This window comes from Anolis carolinensis, chromosome 6 (assembly GCF_035594765.1).
Source record: "Anolis carolinensis isolate JA03-04 chromosome 6, rAnoCar3.1.pri, whole genome shotgun sequence".
Taxonomy (NCBI): domain Eukaryota; kingdom Metazoa; phylum Chordata; class Lepidosauria; order Squamata; family Dactyloidae; genus Anolis; species Anolis carolinensis.
The window spans coordinates 2,953,164-2,975,979 of record NC_085846.1 but is presented as its reverse complement, the minus strand read 5'-3'; the positions used below and the strand labels follow the sequence as shown (position 1 = coordinate 2,975,979).

The window sequence follows — 22,816 nt, the reverse complement described above, 5'->3', positions numbered from 1 at the left end:
AAAGAGGCCGGAAGAGGCCCGCTGAATCTGCTTATAAGGTGCAAATGCACTCGGGACCGCCGCCAAAAACTAAATGTGACAAAAACGGTATAAAAATATCTTCCTTTGTCCACCAGATTGTCCCACAAGACTGTTTCTACTGACTGAACCCAGAGAGATTTGGCAAGTTTGTCTAGAAAGGCTACTGAGTTTGGAACAGTGAGTCCCCACAAAAGTGACTCTCATGTGGGAAGTCACACATTTATTTATTTATTTATTTACATCATTTATATTCCGCCCATTTATATTCCAGGGCGGATCACATTACACATATTAGGCAAACATTCAATGCCTTTTAAACACAGGACAAAGACGAACAACATAGCTCCGAGCGGGCCTCGAACTTATGACCTCCTGGACAGTGACTGATTGCTCTCCCGTCTGCGCCACAGCCACATGGTCTTCTTATAGAATCAGCGCTGGACGAGACCACAGGGGCCATCTAGTCCAACCCCCTGCCACGCAGGAAAAGCACATTCTCCTTGATCCTCCTTTCCCACTGACCTTGTCCTGGTATCGGGGGCTGGTTCATCTTGAGTTCGGGCAGCGCGGGCCTCTTGGCGTCCGTCAGGAAGTTGTTGAAGAACGACACCTCCTTCTTCACCTCCTCGATCTTCTCCGCATGTTTGTTGAAGATATGCTTCCGCACAAACTCGGGACCCTGTCGGCGGGAGAAAGAGAGAGAAGCCGGGTCCTGGGAAGCCCTGATTTCTGCCCAACCCTTGGCAGGCCACCCTACAGCGAGGGAAAAGGGAGCCCACCTTGAACTTCTTCCCGCTGAGTGGGCACAGCCACTTGTCTTTGCCCAGCTCCTGGGTGTTGGCGGTGACGAACTTCTCCACTTCCTGCTCGGGGTCCTTCTTGCCCATCTTCTGGGCCTCTTCCTCGGAGAGGGACTCTCGGACGCTGAAGAGCGGGGTCAGCTTGTCCTCAAAGGTCTTCTGCCACTCGGCCACTGAGGAGACAGGAGCGAGTCACAAAGCAAAGCCCAAATAGAAGCACCAAGGTTCTAACACAAGCATGGGCCAACTTCAGCCTTCCTTCCAGGTGTTTTGGACTGCAACTCCCACCATTCCTCACAGCCTCAGGCCCCTTCCTTTTGCCCCGCAGCCGCTTAAGCGGCTGCGGGGCAAAAGGAAAGGGCCTGAGGCTGTGAGGAATGGTGGGAGTTGCAGTCCAAAACATTTAGAAGGAGGGCTGAAGTTTGCCCATGCCTGGTCTAACAAAGGGATGACCATAAAGAGAGAGGTGACTTGAAGGCACAGGCGCTCACAAGATCTGAGATCCGATTTGGGACTCTCTTCTGGGAATGGCAGTCCAAAAACAACAACAATGCTAATCTGAGGATTCCTTACCAAAGGAAAACCCCATGAAATTCCTAAGTGGATTTTTATCAAATCCCAGTTTGTTTGTTTTTTTCGGTTTGTCATGATTATTATTATTTTTTAATAAACACGTCAACTTATCCATATTTATTTATTTATTTATTTATTTACTACATTTATATGCTGCCCTTCTCACCCCAAAGGGGACTCAGAGCGGCTTACAAATTACATTCACATACAATACATTATATTATTGGCATAGTACAATACGAGCATCAAATTACTATATTGGACTATATCATTACATTGTAATATTATTAGTAATGTTACATTTAATATGTAATATATAATTAATATTATTAAATTGTCTTATTATCAGTATTATATCGTAATACATTATAATATTATCAATATTACATGTATATACAATATATTATATATTATTATAAATTAAGCTGTATATATATATACACACACACACACACACACACACACACACAAAGTAGAGTCTCACCCATCCAACACTCGCCCATCCAACATTCTGGACCATCCAATGTATTTTTGTAGTCAATATTCATTATTTCCAGAAGAGCAATTGAAGGTGTTAATTTAAGGATAAGATTTGTCATTATAGATTGATTGTAAGTAGGTACCGACATTAGATATAGAGAGATAAGAAAAGGTAACTAAAAACTTTCTAAAGTAACTGTGTAAAAGATGGAAGTCAATATACAGTAGAGTCTCACTTATCCAACATAAACAGGCCGGCAGAACGTTCGATAAGCGAATATGTTGGATAATAAGGAGAGATTAAGAAAAAGCCTATTAAACATCAAATTAGGTTATGATTTTACAAATTAAGCACCAAAACATCATGTTAGACAACAAATTTGACAGAAAAAGTAGTTCAATACGCAGTAATGCTATGTAGTAATTACTGTATTTACGAATTTAGCACCAAAATATCACGATGTATTGAAAACATTGACTACAAAAATGCGTTGGATAAGCGAGTGTTGGATAAGTGAGACTCTACTGTAACTGTGTAAAAGATGGAAGTCAATATATTACATTTATTACAATATATTACAATGAATGAACTTTCGATCTTGACACGGTCGGTTTTTAAGATTCTGGATTAACAAGGTCTAGTGAATGAAAGAACATTACCTCGGTGCATGGTAATCTTTTATTATTGTACACTGGTTTTTATGATGTTTTATATGTTTTTGTTTTTAATGCCTTTTGTATTGTATTGTTGATGTGATGGCACTCTGTTGCCAATTTGTAAGCCGCCCTAGAAATACTGGAAATAAATACATAAATAAATAAATATTTTTTCCCTACACTTTCCTTTTTTTTCTTTCTTTCTTTTCTTTTCTTTGTGTTTCTCTCTCTTTCCTTTTAAATCACTATCTTACGCCACCTCTCTGTTGTATTGTATTGTATTTCATGTCTATATCTATGTTTATCACTATTTTTTTTTAAAAAAACACTAATAAAAATTATATTAAAAAAATTATAAGTGGAAAGAGAGCTTGAAAGCATAGGACACATACACGCTTGAAGCTGCCCTAAACCCACTCTTCTCTTTTTGAATATATAATAATAATAAAACAATATTTATTTGTTATCTTGGGGCTGTCCACAGAAGCACTCCAAGTGCCGCAAGTAAACAAAAATACGTAAGTATAAACACAGTGACATAAGTATAAAAACAACAACGCATATAAAATCCCAGCTAATAAAGTTGTAAAAATTATAACATTTCCTAAAACGCAGTAGAACCTGCGAGTAAAGCTGGCTATCTGCAGTAACAAATTGCAAAGTGACATAATATTACCATATAATGATATAGTACAATATAGTAATTTAATGCTTATATTGTGCTATGATAATAATATATTGTATGTCCATTTGATTTGTAAGCCACTATGATTCCCCTCCGGGGTGAGAAGAGCGGGATATAAATGTAGTAAATAAATAAATAAACGGCGGGTGGTATATATGGTAATTTGAATATACAAGCAGTCCTTGAGTTACAAACTTGGAAACAACTCATAGTCACAAACAAGGGTGAGGCAATGGGGAGTGAGAGAAATCTACCCCTCGGAAGTTCACTTCCGAGTTATTATCATATCTGCATTGACACCCAAACATAGAGGTGCTCACTTATCAGAAAAATAAACATTGCTTACCAAGACACAGCAATAAAGCATCATGGTGCCCCCCCACCCTAGACAGGACTGTCCATTTGGCAACAGGAGTGTCATCTAAAAGCCCTTGGGGTTTATGTCAGGGGTGGGCAATTGTAGGGCCCAACTGACTGGCCCTGGGACCACATGGATGCCCAAAATGTTAGTGTTATTTGTTGTTAGTGTGAAATGTTAGATCAATAGTTTGCTGTTTGGATTGTGCATCTGTGTCCCAGCAGCACATGGGTTAATCTCAAGCCAGCTTGATTGATAGCCTGCAGAACCTATAGGTCCAGACTTCCAGACTCAGCAGAGCGGACAGGACATTCATCATCTGGGATTGGTTTGTGGGAGTTGACGCTCGGGCATGCTTTACCCTAGCTGGGGAAAGCATGAGTCCTATGAGTGATGGACTATGTGATTATATACAGATGTATATAATAAACCCTTTGAACTGCTGGGATCAGCTGAATTACGACTGTGGTGTCGGTTTGTCGGTGCTGCTTTCGCTGGAAGCTTAAGCAGTCTGAATGGAGAGGAGAAGGTGAGAGGACCAGACTCACCAATAGATCAGGATGATGTGGAGATTAATTGACCAATCCCATCTGCCCTGCTTTCACACAAAATGCCTGCACATGAGTCCGCCCCTCAGCTCCAGCCTTACCTTCCCTGTGGGTGACGCGGTTGGGGGGGATGGGACCCCGGACGTGGATGATCCCGCAGCGGTTGGGCATCTCGTCCTCGTTGAGGTACTCGGAGTTGTTGTAATAGTCCACGGAGTGGACGATGCGCAGGTAGAGGAGGAGCTTGTCCAGCACCTGGTGGGGAAAAGCAACGGGGTGGGCGACGGCAAGACCCCCACGGATCACACCAAGGAATGAAAACCATCATTTGTATCCTGTCTTTTTCTCCCAAAATTGGAAGTCCGGGCAATTTCGAACTTATTAAAACCATTGGTGGGATTGATAGGAAGGGAGCCCCAGCTATTACCGCACGCATGAGCCAACTTGGGCTACAAGATAATACAGGAAAGCAGACTTGGTTCTTGATACAAGCGAGGAAATTGCATTGAGAAATATTTCCCTCTCAGCAGACTGTTTTAATAGCATAACGTGAAGGCATTTCTTTGCCCTTTGTCCTCCCTCTTATTTGCTATTCTGAGACTTCTGTGCAACCCCCGAAATTCCAAATGACTAGCCCGATCTAGAGAAGCAGCCTCATCGCTTTCAAGGCCACAGGGCTCGTTAGTGTTATCAAGCTGCGGCTGGGAACTGCTCTCCCTTTCTGCTTCTTGCACCTGAAAACCATCATCAGTAACATCATTTCTTCTTGTGGGAAAGCCTCCCTGCTCCTCATCTCCCACAGCAGGAACACTCTGCACCTGAATCCCATAATCCCCATCAGAGTCATCTTGAAACTCATCCTGAACCTGAATCCCATCATCTTGAACCTGCATCCCTGAATCCTCATCAGAGTCACACAGAGGCTGAGTCACAACACCATGCCTGAACTTGACGCTCTCCCACCCCGCCTGCAGTTACCTTGACCAGCTTCTCGTCTCTCTCCACAGTGATCTCTGCCGGATTTCCTTCCTTGGGGGGCTCTTCGGAGGTCTCCCCACTTTTGCCCAGCAGCTCTTCCTCCTCGGCGCTCACCTCCTCGATCAGGTAGTCGGTGATGTTCTTGAGGATGGGGTTCTGGGAGGGCAAGCTCTGGGGAGAGAAAGGGTATTAAGATGAACAAGAGCAGATGCCCCAAAGCAACACAGAGTCATCCGGCCCCAAAGACGCAAAGGGCCGCAAGTCAATGCTGAGTCAATGCTTCCTCGGGACCTCTACTCAGTCCCATTAAAAGCACCTTGAAAAGCAGGGGGTAGAAATGTTTCTATTCTTGAGTGGTAACTGATACTACAACAACTCTGTCATTGCTGGAGGGCTCTTTGTTGTATTCACAATGTAAAGACTCTGGGAGGCAGGGTCCAAATCCTTGCTCACTCAAGGAAACCCACTGGGTGTTGCACCTCAGCACTGGTTTACCTTGCTCTTAACACACACTCCAGCACAGCAGGCTAGGCTTAAACAGTTTATTGAAAAAAGATAGCAAAATCTGAATAAAAAGCAGTAAAGAAAGCAAACTTCCAAATGCAATGGCAGTCAATAAAAGCAATATAATCCAATAGTAAAAGCAATCTGCAGAATATAAATCCATATAGGAAATTAGTCCTGAAAACAAAGCACCATGAACTTCAGAGTAGAATCCAAAACACAGTTTCCAGGAATGAACATAAACGAGAATCCTTTTCCATGAGCCAAGACAAGGCAGGAGATGTGCTTCCAAGAATCAAAATTGCTTCATCTAAAATCTCTCGTTTCTCCTGTATTTACCCACGTTTGCAAGCCAAAAAGGCATTTCTCTGCCCTCGAATTCCCATGCGTTTGCCAGCTATTCTAAAGGAGCGTCTGTGCCGAACCTTTAATCTTAACCTTGTATCTCCCATCTAAGGGAGACTCCTCTGAGTCACTGCCCAAAACACCTGGAACTTGTTGATGTTCGAACTCCTGGGAAAGGTCACCCTTATCATTAGTTTCTGTTTCCTCGCTACCCTGCGGCCTCACTGACAATTCAACATTTCCAACATCAGAGCCTTCGAGATTTCTCTCTTCAGCATTGCTTTGGTCAGCCTGCAAAACCCCAAATCCCCCTTCATCATCAGACTGAACCACAACACTGGGTGAACCATGGACAAGTCACATTCTCTCAGCCTCGGGCAATACAAAATAACTTATGAGTGGTTTGAGTGCTAGGAAAAGACTCTAGGAGACAGTTCAAGTCTCTGCGCATTTATGGAAACTGACTGGGTGACCTCAGGCAAGTCACAGTCAAAATACTGCAGCAGAAAATCCCTTAAGAGACAGTGTGCTAGGGTGGTTTGAGTGCTGGGTAAAGACTCTAGGAGACAGCATTCAAATCTCTGCACTCTTATAGGAACCTGGGACAAGTCACACTCCCACCCTCCTTAAAATTAATCTGCTTGAGAGTTGCCACAATCCTGGAAATGACTGGAAGGCACGCAAACAACGGAGAGGCAAGCTCTTCCTGCAAGATAACCTGAGATTATCATGACCACCCTCTCAGGGATTGACCTCTAGCTCTCATTTCCCCTCTGATGGTGCATTAAGGCCATCCAGAGCACTTTATAATAATAATAATATAATAACTTTATTTTTGTATCCTGCCTCCATCTCCCTGCAGGGATTCAGGGAGGCTAACATGGGACCAAGCCCAAATTTCCACAATACAACAAGATAAAAATATAATTCAAAGCAAAACAGGCATCATCAACATTGAAGTTATACAATATTTCACCATTTAAGACAACAGTAATTATACAAATAATTACAAATAATAAACAAAACAGACCAAATAAGAGCATAGTAAAAGGTAAAGGTTTTCCCCTGTCGTTAAGGCCAGTCGTGTCCGACTCTGTGGGTTGGTGCTCATCTCCATTTCTAAGCCAAAAAGCCAGCGTTGTCCGTAGACACCTCCAAGGTCATGTGGCCACTGGCATGACTGCATGGAGCGCCGATACCTACCCGCTGGAGCGGTACCTATTGATCTACTCACATCTGCATGTAACAGTGGGCTCTCACTCCACTCCCTGGATTTGAACCTGAGACCTTTTAGTCTGCAAGTTCAGCAGCTCAGCGCTTTAACGCATTGCGCCACCGGGGGTTCCCAAAATAAGAGCATGTAACAACTTAAAATAAAAGAAGACTTTCTCCTTCCCGCTGAAGAACTCACCGAGACTTCGGAGGCGGGGCGGGCCTCTCCGGCCCCCCAGAGCTGGGTCCGGTCGTCCATGGTGTGGATCAGCTTGGCGGCCAGCTTGATGTCGTTGCGCAGGATCTGCTTGTGCTGCGTGATGCCATTGACGTTGCGCACGCGTCGGGTCAGGTCTCGGTTTACTCCAGGGCTCAGCTCACATTCCCGGAGCTTTGGAGAGAGGAAGGGAAGAGGCCAAGTGAGTTCGGCGGGAGAGGAGACCGGAGTCTAATTCCAATTAGTAGTTTCTGTAATGTTTGTTTGCCATGCTGAAAATCCGGTTGATTGGAGGTCCTTATCTCCATTTAGTTACAAGGTTGTCACAAGAATGTCCTCCTTTATTTCTCTTTTGATTATATGATAAAGGATGCTAAACATTTCTCAAGGCCATAATTTCTTCAGATACTGGTGTAAGGATGGCAGAAGATGGCTGCAGCCCCCTCCACCATCATCCCAACGCATCTCCAGTCCTTAAGAAATACATTTCGATGATGGTGAAGGCAAGCGACAATCACAGAATTGATAGTCCCGACAGATGTTTAGCATCATTTGTCATATATATAATCAGAAGAGAAATAAAGAAGGACAGCCTTGCGACAACCTGTTATTGATCAAGAACGGAGTGGGGATAATGTACCTCCAATCAACTGGATTTTCAGCACAATAAACAAACATTGCAGAAACTAATAATTGGAATTACACTCAGGTGGATGGATAATGTATAACTGATTTCATAATGCAGGATTGCATTTTACATTCTGTACTAAATTGCATTTGACATTGTTAATTTCAGGGGGGATGGGTGGTAGGGATTGATTTGCTTCTTGCCAATTGAATACCAAAAAGCATAAATAGAAGTTTACAAATATGTTTCCAAAGAAAGAACCGCAGGACCTGGAGTCTGAATTTAGTTGACTGGGATGAGAAGAAAATACCTCTTATTCTTAAGGGTTGAAATACTGTTCCCCAAGAACTCTAAATAACCTGAGTTTTGGCCCTCGCCTTTTATTTTCCACCTCACTCATAGCTGGAACACAGTCCACCAGGAACATCTCAGAAATGGGGTGGAGGGTTTCAATTGTACAAGGAAGGCACCCCTTTCTCTTTCCACCTTGTTCTATGGGGAAAACACCGCGGGGGTTGGGGGAAGGACGGCTCAAATTCCTCCCTCTTGGCTTTACCCGGATGTTCTGGAGGTTCCAGCAGATTTCCTTGATGTTGACGCTGCGATCAAAAGTGATCCAACCCCTTCGGAAAAACCTGGAAAACGAGGAATGAAAGTAAATGGGTGAACACTAGGCAGGGGCAAACACAGAGAAGCCACTGAAATCCACAAGAAGCAGGTGGACAGTTTCAACAGAAAGGAGGAAACCATGAACAAGATCTGGCTTCCAGTACTAAAAAATTCCAAAATAAAGAAAACAGGGGAATTCCAGACAGGAAACAATCAGGGCCAGCTAACACCTCCCAACAAAGGATTCCCCCAGCAGTAAGCAGCCAGTCCTTGAAGCTGCAAAGCCATCCAATTCTAATCAAGGTGGCAAATTGCTACTTTAACACTGGCCTCCAACAGACAAGAGTTCTTTCTTTCTCCCACCCTGGACATTATTCCACAGATGTATAAACCCCACTTGCCTAGTTTCCAACAGACCTCACAACCTCTGAGGATGCCTGCCACAGATGTGGATGAAACATCAGGAGAAAATGCTTCTGGAACATGGCCAGACAGCCCAGAAAACTCACAGCAACCCATTACAAACATAGGCTCCGAGTGGGCCCGGGCTGTGGCGCAGGCGGGAGAGCAAGCCAGCTGCAATTAACTGCAATGAATCACTCTGACCAGGAGGTCATGAGTTCGAGGCCCACTCGGAGCCTATGTTTGTTTGTCTTTGTTCTATGTTAAAAGGCATTGAATGTTTGCCTATATGTGTAATGTGATCTGCCCTGAGTCCCCTTCGGGGTGAGAAGGGCGGAACATAAATACTGTAAATAAATAAATAAATAAATAAATATTATTTGTACCCCGCTTTTCCTCCCCACAAGGAGATTTCAAACAGACCCTGACTCTCTCCTAGTCTTTTCTTGACCAAGTCCATAATTCAGAAGAGGCTTTTCCCACTCCCTTGATTTGAGGCTGAGAGTGTCTTGCCCTCGGCCATACAATGGGTCTCTCTGGCTGAGCAGGGGTTCAAAGAGTCCCAGGTCCAACACTCAAGCCAGCAAAACACAGTTGCAACCCGTCTTTTCTCAGGAGGGTTTCTTCAGAGGTTTGCCTTCCTCTGAGGCTGAGAGAGGGACTGAGCAGGAACCCCGCTTTCACTCAAACCACTGCTCCACGCTGCCTCTCTTTCTAAGGCGGAAAAGAGGGTGGAAGGACGGCTTACCTCCTTTCTGGCTGGGGGTCCGACAGAGCCACTCGCATGAAGCCGGGGTACCTTTTGCAAAGCTGAGGGAGAGGGAGGAAGGTGTCAGAGTAATGGTTCATGTAGTGTGTGAAATGTACACTCATTGTTAAAGTGAGTATGTGTGTGCTTCGGTAAGGATTCCAGTACAGGAATAGTTAATTGCATAGAGTTTAGATTTACTGCATAGAGCAGCTTCTGTTTGTGCTGATGTAGCGGACATAAGTCAATGAGTATGGAATTTGGGAGGTGCTAACTTTACCAATAAGGGTTCTTTCTAGTCACCATTAATTGCTGTAGAAGAGACATGTGTACGAGCAGCTCTGGCTGCACTTATGTACATAGCTGTAAATAAAGCCAATTACCGCCGGGATCGGAAACGATAAAGTAGACATGGCCTGATTTAAGGATGAAGCATGAGGATTTTGGATTAATTGAATTAATTTTATATATGTTTTTAAAATTTTTATAATGTATTCTAATAATGTTTTAACGGATTTATATGTATTGTTTTGCTTTTATGATTGTATTTTTTGGGCACTAAGTTTTGCCAATTTTTGTAAGCCGCCCTGAGTCCCCTCGGGTGAGAAGGGCAGGGTATAAATGTTGTAAATAAATAAAATAAATAAATCAGAAGACAGCTATACGTGTTTATTTGTTCGTGCTTCTGAGCAGATGCTAAGCTGACGAATGGAGTGGAGAATTGAGACCGAGAGCTGTAAGTGTCTCAATTTAACCACCTCGCATCAATCATCACTGACAGAAAGCAGGGTATAAAAGGGTCAGAATGGAAACCCACCTCCCAACCTGCTTAGAAGACTCAGGAAGAGGGTCTTCTTTCTCAAGAGGCACCTCCACACTTGGGACTCCAGATCCCTGCCTGGTGTGACTCAGCCTTTGCCTTTGTGTGACTCTGATGAGGATTCTGGGTTATATGTGCATAATTATGGGATTCAGGATGAATTTGAAGATGACTCTGATGCTGGGAATTATAGGAGCCTTCCGGTTGTGGGAAATGAAGAGCAGGGAGTTGTTCCCATGGGAATAAGTCATGATGTTGTTTCTAATGAGGAATTTCAGGTGCAGGAAGCAGGAAGGGAGGATAGCGCTTTGCCTCCACCTGATACCAGTAACGAGCTCAGTGGCCTTGACTCTGAGGATCTCGATTGGGCTACAAGACTGGAATTTAGGGGGTTGTGGAGAAGTCTTTGCATAGCTAATAAACGGGAGGTCAAAGGGCAAAGGAATGCCTTTATGTCATGCTTTTAAAATAGTCTGCTGGTAGAGAGATCTCTGTCAATGCAACTCCATCACTTGATCAAGACACAAGTCTGCATTCCTGTGCCAAGTTTGCTTTCCTATAATATCTCGTGGATATATTGTTTGCTGGGACTTTTGGCTTCTATGAATAGGACCTTGTTTTATACTCTATGTTTCTATGGACTTATTGCTTACAGCCTTGTTTTGTACCTATCTTTTGGAACTGAACTTTTACCTTTTTATGAACTATTTTTTTCCTATTTTCTAAATAAACTACAAAAGACTTACGTCCTGTGTGTGGCTTGGTGTCTTTAGGCAAGGTGAAGCTAACCTGAGGTGTGGCACAGCCTTCCTTGACGCTAAGAATGTTTGGAATCCCGGTGGTGTGGGGCTGTGGTCAAGGCTGGAAAAGGCTGCTTTCCCTCCACCCTTCCTTCTCTGATGCATTTGTTCTGCTTCTTTCAGGCCAGGAATATTTGGGCCTGGAGCGGAGATATAGTGGTGTCCTGACTCACCGCCACGATCTCGGCCTGGGAGATGTTGGGGGCGATGTTCCTGACAAAGAGGGAGCAGGTCTTGTGCAGGGGCCGCGGCTTGGGCTCCCCGTCCTTCTCCTTGGCCTTGGGGGACTCCTCGCCCTCTTTGGCCGCCGCTCCCGCCGCCTTCTCCTCCTTGGGCTTCTCCTCTGTGGACCCAAAAGAGACTCTTGAGACCTAGTTGCGCTGTCCCTTTAACAGAAATCCCCAGAATCTCTAGGACAGGCATGGGCCAACTTCGGCCCTCCCTGCAAGGTGTTTTGGACTCCAAATCCCACCATTCCTCACAGCCTCAGGCCCCTTCTTTTTGCCCCTCGGGCCCGACCAAGAACTCATGAAGTCATCCCTTTGACACCTGGGCAAACTGTGGCTCTCCCGCCGGGTGTTTTGGACTCCAACTCGGCCATTACTAACAGCCTCAGGCCCCTTCCTTTCCCCCCTCGGGCCCGACCAAGAACGCATGAAGTCGTCCCTTTGACACCTGGGCAAACTGTGGCTCTCCCGCCGGGTGTTTTGGACTCCAACTCGGCCATTACTAACAGCCTCAGGCCCCTTCCTTTTCCCACTAAGGCCCAACCAAGAACTCATGAAGTCATCGCTTTGACACCTGGGCAAACTGTGGCCCTCCCTGCAGGTGTTTTGGACTCCAACTCCCACCATTCCTCACAGCCTCAGGCCCCTTCTTTTTGTCCCTCGGGCCCGACCAAGAACTCAAGTCATCCCTTTGACACCTGGGCAAACTGTGGCCCTCCCTGCAGGTGTTTTGGACTCCAACTCCCACCATTCCTCACTCCTCACTCACTCCTCAATAGAAGCACCAAGGTTCTAACACAAGCATGGGCCAACTTCAGCCTTCCTTCCAGGTGTTTTGGACTGCAACTCCCACCATTCCTCACAGCCTCAGGCCCCTTCCTTTTGCCCCGCAGCCGCTTAAGCGGCTGCGGGGCAAAAGGAAAGGGCCTGAGGCTGTGAGGAATGGTGGGAGTTGCAGTCCAAAACACCAGCAGGGAAGGCCCGAGTTGGCCCATGCCTGATCTACACAGTAGAATGAAACAACGCACCTGCCTAGCAGAATTAATACTACTTTACCTGCTATGGATTCATGGGAGTTGTAGTTTGGGGAGGCATCTGCACTCCTCAGCAGAGAAGGCTAAATTTTTTTGTAAATCTGCAGCTCCCATGTTCCCATAGCCTTGAGCCAATGTGGTTAAAGTGGCCCAAACTGCATTAATAATAATAATAATAATTTTATTTCTTGCTCACTTCTCCTCACAGCTCGAGGTGAGATACAGCATTGCTAAAACACCCATTCATCTAAAAACAGACACATATTAAAATGTATTTCCACAAAATACATAAAACAAAGATCAAACATAAGACACAAGTTTAAAAATTTTTCCAGCAGGGTCGGCCTGTTGGAAGAGATAGTGCTGAGCTGCTGAACTTGCAGACCGAACGGTCGCAGGTTCATATCTGGGAAGTGGAGTGAGCACCTGCTGTTATCTCCAGCTTCTGCCAAACTATCAGTTTGAAAACATGCAAATGTGAGTAGATCAATAGGTACCGCTCCAGCAGAAAGGTAACATTGGCACTCCATGCAGTCATGCCAGTGGCCACATGACCTTGGAGGAGTCTATGGACAACGCCGGCTCTTCAGCTTAGACATGGAGATGAGCACCAACCCCCAGAGTCAGACATGACTAGGCTTAACGTCAGGGGAAAACCTTTACTTTTACCTTAGTTGTATACATGTAGATAATACCGCAGAATATGTCCCTGTTTTGACTGACATACACACTCAACTTAAGAACAAACCCAAAGAACCTCTCTTGTCCATAACTTGGGGACTGCCTGTAGTATGCAAACCTACAGTACTAAAGGTATATAAGACGCACCTTCCTTGTCGTCTTCTTCCGGGCGGCCGCTTTCTGACTCGGAGTCCGACTCGGAGACGCTGCCCTCGTCGTAGCTGTCGTCTCCGCTGCGCTTCCGCTTGCGCTTGTGGCTGCTCTGGGGAGGCAAGAGAGACCGGCCGTCAGCCATGTCAAACCTTCCCTTCCAAAATGAATCTCTTGTTTCTCCTCCCCTTTCAACCAGAAACCCACACCTTGCTGAAACTCACAACTAACATCTCTAGCATTTGGGGCTTTGTGGCACCTAAAATCTATTTTGCCTGCTCAGGGTGTATCCGCACTGTAGAGTTGATACAGTTTGATGCCACTTTAACTGTCATGTCTGGATGCACTGGAATCCTGGGAATTGTGGTTTTACAAGGCCTTTAGTCTTCTCTGCCAAAGAGTGATGGTGCCTCACCAAATACAATGCGGCATTAAGCCAAGGCACTTCAGAACAAACTGCATTTATTCTGTAGTGTAGATACATCCTCAGTTAGGCCTGGTTTATTCACAGAATCATAGAATAATAGAGTTGGACAAGACCAACCCCGTGCAATGCAGGAAAAGCACAATCAAAGCAATTCTGACAGATGGACATCCAGCCTCTGTTTAAAAGCCTCCAAAGGAGCCTTGAGGCAAACTCCGAGGCAGAGAGTTCCACTGTTGAACAACTCTTACAGTTAGGAAGTTCTTCCTAATAATATTCAGGTGGGATTTCCTTTTCTATAATTTAAAGCCACTGATCCATTGAGTCCTAGTCTCCAGAGCAGCAGAAAGGAAGCCTATTTCCTCTTCCTTGTGACACCCATTCACATATTTATACATGTCTCCTTTCATGTATCCTCTCCACGTTTTCTTCTGCAGGCTAAACAGATCCAGCTCTTTAAGACACTCCTCAGAGAGATTATTCATGGTCTCTAGGCATTTGATCCTTTTAGTCACCCTCTTCTTGACACCTTCCAGCTTGTCAATATCTACTTAAATTGTGCCCAGAATTGGACACAGTATTCCAGGTGAGGTCTACCGAAACCAGAATACAGAGGCACCACGACTTCACTTGATCCAGACACTAGACTCCTTTTAACGCATCCCAAAATCCCAGTGGGTATTTATTATTCCTATCCTGCCCTCTCCTGAAATAACTCTGTACACATTGCAATAAAATCAGTTCAAACACCTAAAATAATAACAACAACAACAACAACAACAACAACAACAACAACAACAACAACATCTTTATTTTTATGTCCCACCTCCATCTCCTCAAATGGATTCGGAGCGGCCCACATGGGAACGAGCCTAACATCAACATAGCTTAAAGCACAATACATGAATCAAAATAATATGACGAAATAAAAATACGACATAAAACACATCAAATGCTTTAGAAACCTAAAGATAAAATACATGTGCAGAGAAAGGAACTTGCGCAGAACTCTGGATAGGGCTCATAAATACAGTAGAGTCTCACTTATCCAACGTTCTGAATTATCCAACGCAGTTTGCCTCCCGCCCAGATCCACAGCTGTTTCTCTAGGCAGCAAGAAATGAACTTTTTATGGATTTAATTTCCGACAATTTTGCTACTGTAAGTTCATTTTATGGAATTCTATCTTTATTTGTAGTCAATTTGTTAGTCAATTTTTTCAATACATTGTGATGTTTTGGTGCTAAATTAGTAAATACAGTAATTCCTACATAACGTTACTGTGTATTGAACTGCATTTTTTGTCGATTACTTGCAAAACATGATGTTTTGGTGCTTAATTTTTAAAATCATAACGTAATTCGACGTTTAATAGGCTTTTCCTTGATTCCTACCTATTATCCAACATTTTCGCTTATCCAATGTTCTGCCGGCCTGTTTATTTGGATAAGTGAGACTCTACTGTAGTATAAAGGCGGTCAGGAAAGGGAGAAGGGACGGTCTTATTAAAACACTGACGGCCTATAAGAATGAGGAGTAGTGATAAAGTTTATCTGTATTAGGGTTATTAAAGAACTCTACATCAAACATCCCTAGAAGATATACTTCTGGTTTCATTGGAAAGTCTACTTGCAGTATTTTCTTACATTGAAAATGAACAAAATCTGGCTACCAGTATTACAAAACTCCAAAATCAAAACAGTAGATGGGAAGCAACACTCTGAGGGCTTGACTAAACAAAGGATGCCCCCAGGCAAGAGACAAGACATTTCCAATGCTAATTAGGGTGATTAACTGAAACATTAATGCTGGCTCCCAGTGACAAAGGACTCTTGCCACACCCTGGACTCTCCACAGATATATATTCTTTCCTTTCCTTACTTAGTTTATCCATACCTCACAACCTCTGAGGATGCCTGCCATAGATGTGGGCGAAACATCAGGAGAGAATACTTCTGGAACATGGCCACACAGCCCGAAAGACATACAACAACCCGGTTTTCTTACATTCATTATGAATCATTTTCCAGTATAACCTGCACCTTGAATTGGGCCCGGAAACTTATCGGTAGCTAATGGAGCTGCTTAAAGAGGAGGGTCAACCGCTCTCTGTAGCCTGCTCTGGTTGGTAACCTGGCTGGAAAGTAGGGCAAATGGGAGAGTTACCTTCTTGGGCGCCTCTTTGTCGGGCTCCTCCTTCTTCTCCGTCCGCTTCTCCTCCTCCTCCTCCTCAGAGGCATTCTTGGCTTTGTCCTCCGCAGCCTCCTCATCGCTGGCCTAAGGAAAGAGAGCGGGACGGATGTCAGAGAACAGGGGCCGGGCTGTGGCGCAGCTGGCTAGTAACCAGCTGCTATAAATCACTACTGACCGAGAGGTCATGAGTTCGAAGCCCGGGTCGGGTTAAGCCTCCGACCATTAAAAAAAAAAAAAAAAAGCCCCGGCTTGCTGTTGACCTAGCAGCCCCGAAAGACAGTTGCATCTGTCAAGTAGGGAAAATTTAGGTACGCTTTATGCGGGAGGCTAATTTAACTAATCTACAACACCATTAAAAAAAACTGCTCACGAGGAAAAGAATGAGGAAGAACAGCCACCTATGGACGGTGAAGCAACAGCTCCCCCTGTGGCCGGAATCGTGAAGCTGGAAAGATGTTAAGAAAAATGCCTCTGTGTCTGTCTAAAACTGAATGTTGTTTGTCTGTTGGCATTGAATGTTTGCCATATATGTGTTCATTGTAATCCGCCCTGAGTCTCCTTCGGGGTGAGAAAGAAGGGCGGAATATAAATACTGTAAATAAATAAATAAAACAAGAGAGAGGCCCAAAAAGCAGTATTTTCTCAGCTTATAGCAAGATGGAGGGACAACACTCGAAAGACAGCAAATTGCACATGCCTGGTGTTCTATAACAGGCATGGGCAAGCTTTGGCCTTCCAGGTGTTTTGGACTGCAACTCCCACCATTCCTCACAGCCTCAGGCCCCTTCCTTTTGCCCCGCAGCCGCTTAAGCGGCTGCGGGGCAAAAGGAAAGGGCCTGAGGCTGTGAGGAATGGTGGGAGTTGCAGTCCAAAACACTTGGAAGAGGGTCCAAGTTTGCCCATGTCTGCTGTACCTTCTTGGCCTCCTCCTTCTTGCCGTCGTCCTTCTCGGAGGCCTTGCGCTCCAGCTCCAGCAGCCGGTTCTCCTCCTTCTTGGCCAGCTCGGCCTTCTCCTGCCGCTCCTCCTCCTCCTCCTGCTCCAGGATCTTCAGGTCGTTCTCGGAGCCTCCTTCCATCTTGATGACGGCTGCAGAGGGAGGAATAAATACACACGCCGTGTTTTGTGAATTTGGGAAAGCTTACCACCTGGGAAGGGCCACCCGAGTCCATCGTCCCTGCCGCCACTCTGGAATACAGCATAACATTGACCAAAGGTAGCTTATAATATCATTTGAAATGAGGCATCATCAACCTTCTATCTGAGGTGAAACAATTAAGTCTTTGCCCTCTTTTTTGAACCATTAGCAGAGCATGCGGTGCATTTTCCCTCTTGTTTCCTACCATAACTCACAGGCAGCACTGGCCACACTACACTCTCCTCTGCTATAGAGACCAAATATAATAATAATAATAATAACAGCAACAATAATTGACAAAATTACGATCTGCCAACTGCAAAAGGCCACCCGACTGGGATCTGCAGCATCATCCGAAAATACATCACACATTCCTAGACACTTGGGAATTGTTCGACTTGTGATTTTGTGAAACAAAATCCAGCATATCTATCTTGTTTGCTGTGTCATAAAATATAATACAGTAGTCTCACTTATCCAAGCCTCGCTTATCCAAGCTTCTGCCGGCCCGTTTAGCTTGGATAAGTGAGACTCTACTGTAATAATAATAATAATAATAATAATAATAATAATAATGCTTTATTTATACCCCACCACCATCTCCCCACGGGGATTCGGGGCGGCTCACATGGGGCAGAGGCCCAAACAACATAAGGACAAAATAAACAGCAACATAATACAAATCACAATATAAAAAATAAATAAATCAGTAATACAATATGAAACAAGGGTATTACAGTATAACAGTTAAAGTCAATTAAAACAACAATACAAGGATAAAATATTGCATTTAAAACACATAAATGGTAAGGCCATAATAAGTACAGGATAGATAATTAAAAATATCCCTACAATGTCTGGATGGAAAGTTCACTCCCCGCCCTCCAAAAAAACACCAAAAGGCAGTTTAAAAACCCTAAACTTCTTGCTGAGATCTCTTCTATGCTGCCCTATATCACAGGATCTGATTCCAGATTATCTGGCAGTGAAGATTAATATAATCCCATTCAAAGGAGCCCCCAGTGGTGCAATGGGTTAAATGGGTTGTGCCAGCAGGACTGCTGACCGACAGGTCAGCAGTTCAAATCCAGGAAAAGCAGGTGAGCTCCCTCTGTCTGCTTCAGCTCCTCATACAGGGACATAATAATAATAATAATAATAATAATAATAATAATAATAACAACAACAACTACAACAACTTTATTCTTGTATCCCGTCCCATCTCCCCGATGGGAGTTGGGGCGGCTCGCATGGGGAACCAACCCCAACAATAGAAAAAAATACAACAATATAAAATACAATACAATCATGACAAATTAATACAGTTATAAGAACACACCATCACAAAATAAAAAATGGTCAAAGGCCGGGAACAACATAATGGCACTTCAATCTTCAATCTTGGGGAGAGAGATAAAAATGTAATTGTGCAATTCTACAATATCTTGGGAGTACTAGGCACATGGGGCAGAGATAAAGTGCAGACGGCTGGCATATAGGTGAGGGTGGGGACTCAATTAGCTGTTCGCCTTGAGTCCCCTTGAGGGAGAAAGGCAGGGTAGAAATGTTGTAATAAATAAAAAAATTCGTCTTAATCTAAAGTGGCTTGAAAGAACCAGGTTTTCAACTCTTTTCGGAATGAGGTCAGAGTTGGAGCTAATCTTATTTCTCTTGGAAGAGAGTTCCAGAGAAGGCCTTCTCTCTCGTCCCCACCAATCGTGCCGGAGATGATGGTGGGAGTGAGAGAAGGGCCTCCCCGGAGGATGAGAAAAGCCTCCCACAAGGATGATAAAACATCAAACATCTGGGCATCCCAGTGGAAACGTCCTTGCAGACTTCCGATTCTCTCACACATGAAGCGACTGGCAATTTCTCAAGTTCTTGCTCCTGACACACACAAAAAAATCCTGTTCAAAGCAGATGATCTAGGATCAGATCCTGGGCAGTGTAAATCCAGGTGAAGCTCCTTCCACATTGCCATATAAAATCCAGATTATCTGACTTGATAATTTGGATTAAATACCGTTTCCCCGAAAATAAGACATCCCCGAAAAATAAGACCTAGTAGAAGTTTTGCTGAATTGCTAAATATAAGGCCTCCCCCGAAAGTAAGACCTAGCAAAGCTTTTGTTTGGAAGCATGCCCAGCGCCTGCCAAACAGAAACCAGAACATGCAGGATTGGTAAATGTACATACCAGTTGTACATGGAAATACTGGTAGTAACAAGAAATTCTTGATAGGATTCAGTTTGTCTGGTTATGCTGGTTTGTGATGACAACTACTGTACAGTATATAATAAATGTTCATTTTTTTGTTCAACAATAAATGTGAATTCTTCTTCATTAAAAAAAATAAGACATCCCCTGAAAATAAGACCTAGCACATCTTTGGGAGCAAAAATTAATATAAGACACTGTTTTATTTTCGGGGAAACACGGTAGCAGTGTAGAAGGGGCCTGAGTCTCGCCCCTAGAGGCTTCCCTCCCTGTCTGAAGCCCCAGAGTTCCTCTACTTTGGCTGAGTTCCATGGGTTGGGGGGGGGGGGCCGTGGCTCCTACCGGCGTCCAGGACTTTGATGATGGCGGGGGCCTTGTCGATGTCCAGCTGCAGGCCCTCGAACCAGCCGTTGTCCATGAGGTACAGGAAGACGCTGAGGCGGTTCTGGAGGCCACTGTGGGCCTCCTGCTTCCTCCGCCCGGCTTCGTCCGGGTGGTACTTGGACCGGAACCTGGAGGGAGCCCAACCATCCGGGATGGGGAGAAGGAAGGAGAGGGAGGCGAGGAGGAGGAAGAGGAGACACACAGAGAGGAGGGAGGGGAGAGGGAGAACGGCATTAGCCCCCAAGGACACGCAGGCGGGACCGGGAGCACGCACGGCCCTTCCTTCCTTCCTTCAGGCTCTAACTCATCACACATGCAAAGCCAGGGAGGGAGGGAGAGAATCCAGGAGCCTTGGGGGTCTGTGCTTGCTCAGGGCAGGGAGAAGGGGGCAAAAAACATCACGGCTGCTGCCTGAGGGAAAGGGAAGCTCTGAGGGCCGAGGAGGGTTTGCCCACCAGCCCAAGGCCTGGACCCCCTTCTTTGAGGCAGGCAGAGGCCCCTCTCCCCACACAAGAGCTCTGCAGCCAGTTTTAGGTGCAGAAAGACCAGAGTTTGAGCTGGGCAAAGGAACATTTCTATTACTTCCCAATGGAAGTCTCCTATACCAAGACTGGGGAAGGGTTAGGTCATGGGGCCCTTTCATGCAACACCGTTATAGCCCTGTGGTCCCAACGCCTATGGGATTTCCACCACCTCACCCTTCTGGTGCCTCCCCACATCCCAGGATATCCCTGTGGTGCAGCTGTGGTGGCTAAAGTGGAGTCACAGGACTATATCCAGGTAGCGTGAAAGAGTCCCACTTCAGAAATGGCCAGAAGTATGGAGGGGAAGGGATTCGTGAAGCATGGCTGCCTCGTCCTGGCTCTTCCTCCACCACCTACCTACGTACCTGCTTACTTGTCCATCACCCCCTTGGCCTAAACTGAGCTCAAATTCCATCTCTCCTCTTGCAGAAGCTGTCTCCTGTCACTCTTTACGTCAACCTCAAGGCCCAAATCCCCCTCCCCACAAGCCCACCTGAATGATACCTGTCTGAGTTCTGCCACGCTGCTCCCCACCAAAGCCAGGCCAACCTGTTAGCACAAGCGTACCAGCTCCCTCCCTGCTCCCCACAGCACTCACTATGCCCCAAATCCCCCAGCATAACCAATGAGCTACTGGGAAGGACTAGTTCTGCAGGGTCCTATGCTCTATGGGGGGTCTTTGGTCATGCAGAGCCCCCCTGCCCCGCTTCCCTGTGATGCCATGACCTTCTGGAGAGGCAGGAAGTGTCTCTTGGCGGAGGGTGAGGAGGGGAACCCTTTAAAAGCAGCACCAACCGGGGTTAAAGGCAGTTAAAAAGGGGGCGGGCGGACATGAAACACAACCAAATCCAAAGCACGCTTTCTTCTACATACTTTTTTGACCTCACAATTACAAAGATTAAGCGTTTAGAACGTATTTATTTTTTGTCTCAGCTCTTGATTTAAGAAGACAGAACGCGTCATACATACACTGAGGGGAGTCACACTCGGAGCCTTCCAAGCGAGGAGAGTTTTCTTCAGCGGATTTTAAGAAAAAGGAGGAAAAAAAACACCACACTTGGGTTTACCAAGGTTGGAACCCTTCTGCCTCTCTCTCTCGCTCTCTCTCTCATTGCTGGGCCGCAGGACTTTGAAAAGAAAACAAAAGAAGGAGCCGAGCGCCTGCCTGCGGGTCCCTGCCGCTGCCTACATCCTGCCAAGTCACACTCAGCTAGTCACTGCATTGTGCACAGTGAACGCCCTGGCTGTCTGCGCTAAGGAGGAAAAAGGCAAAACCCAGCCCAGAGAGAGGAGGAGGAGGAGGAGGAGGAAAAACACTGGCTTATATATGGATTCTCCAGGCTGAGGACGGATGGATTTTGGAAGTCTCCTGTGAGAGGTTCTTGGGAGGAGGGGAGAAAAGGCCAAGTTATTTACAGTTCACATCCAAAAGCAAAACCAAAAGAACCACAAAGGAAATTAAAATGGCTACAATGGAAAGAGAGAGAGGCAACCCTGAGGCTGAACCCTGGGCACGGCCTTTCCCAACTGGGCTGCGCTGGCCAGAGCCGTCGGACTACAAAGACATGGGAGTTGTAGTCCAACAACCCTGGAGACTCCCAGAAGGGGAAGGCTGCAGGGAGGGAGGGAAGAGCCACTGCAATGCATAGTGCGCCTTCCCTTTGACTTTGCAAAGGCCCGTTTCATTCCATGGGGACTCAGGCCCTCTCCCATCCTGGTCAGTTAACCTCTTCCCCGCTGGACCCCAAGACCAAGGGTTTGGAGGAAAAGAGTAGCCACATCCCTGGTCTGTCCCCAGGCTGGAGAGAGAGCTCCGTTTTCCAGGGCAGACAAACCCAGTTTTGGACGCTGGGAGGCCTAGTGCAACAGGCCACTGGCGCTCAAAAGCGCATGGATGACACTCTTGATGCTCAGGGCTGGAGCCTCCTTACTCTGAATGCTCCGTATCACTGGGATTGGACCCGTGAAGCTCCTTTTCTCCTCCAGCCACTGCCACACAACACCTTCTGAACAGAAGTGAAAAGGGATTTCTCACTCTGAACAACGGGTGTGTTGTACCTGTCGTAGCAGTGGAATAAAGCTTTGAGACTCCCTGATCCTTGGGCATTGAACCCTCACTAAAGTTGGGATTTGGAAGGGAGAAACTTTGAATTTTAAACCCTTAGATCATGGGGAGATTTCTAGGAGGAGGAAGGGGCCTGGGCAACAACAACAGCAACGCTGACCCTCCAGAGGCCCAGGAGGACCTGGTTATTAGCAAAGGTGACATGTAACTCATGAGGATTGGAGGATATTAAAATAGAAAGTGGGAAATTGGAGACATGCCAATTAACCTCATGGGGTGGCATTTGGCCATTACTTCCCCACTTTCCTTTTCAAGACCAGTGCACGATTTGTCTCGGTGGACTTTAGACTTGTTTTGCTCCACTACTTCACACTTTCTTTGCCAGATTGTCTCTTC

At 45.6% G+C, this 22,816-nt stretch overlaps 1 protein-coding gene across 4 annotated transcripts in view; it reads right to left on the bottom strand.

The window, feature by feature from the left end:
* The window catches only part of srrt (serrate, RNA effector molecule), a 45,959-nt gene that overhangs the window by 1,870 nt on the left and 21,273 nt on the right, over nucleotides 1-22,816 (bottom strand). For all 4 annotated transcript variants that reach the window (XM_062984561.1, XM_062984559.1, XM_062984562.1 and 1 more), the window contains 12 exons: nucleotides 19,790-19,959; nucleotides 17,009-17,181; nucleotides 16,068-16,178; nucleotides 13,475-13,589; nucleotides 11,559-11,728; nucleotides 9,766-9,827; nucleotides 8,563-8,641; nucleotides 7,361-7,552; nucleotides 5,101-5,271; nucleotides 4,224-4,377; nucleotides 801-994; nucleotides 544-700 (listed from right to left, as the gene is read on the bottom strand). In XM_062984561.1, the coding sequence (XP_062840631.1) occupies nucleotides 544-700; nucleotides 801-994; nucleotides 4,224-4,377; nucleotides 5,101-5,271; nucleotides 7,361-7,552; nucleotides 8,563-8,641; nucleotides 9,766-9,827; nucleotides 11,559-11,728; nucleotides 13,475-13,589; nucleotides 16,068-16,178; nucleotides 17,009-17,181; nucleotides 19,790-19,959 (1,748 nt within the window). The remainder of the gene's footprint in view (nucleotides 1-543; nucleotides 701-800; nucleotides 995-4,223; nucleotides 4,378-5,100; nucleotides 5,272-7,360; nucleotides 7,553-8,562; nucleotides 8,642-9,765; nucleotides 9,828-11,558; nucleotides 11,729-13,474; nucleotides 13,590-16,067; nucleotides 16,179-17,008; nucleotides 17,182-19,789; nucleotides 19,960-22,816) is intronic.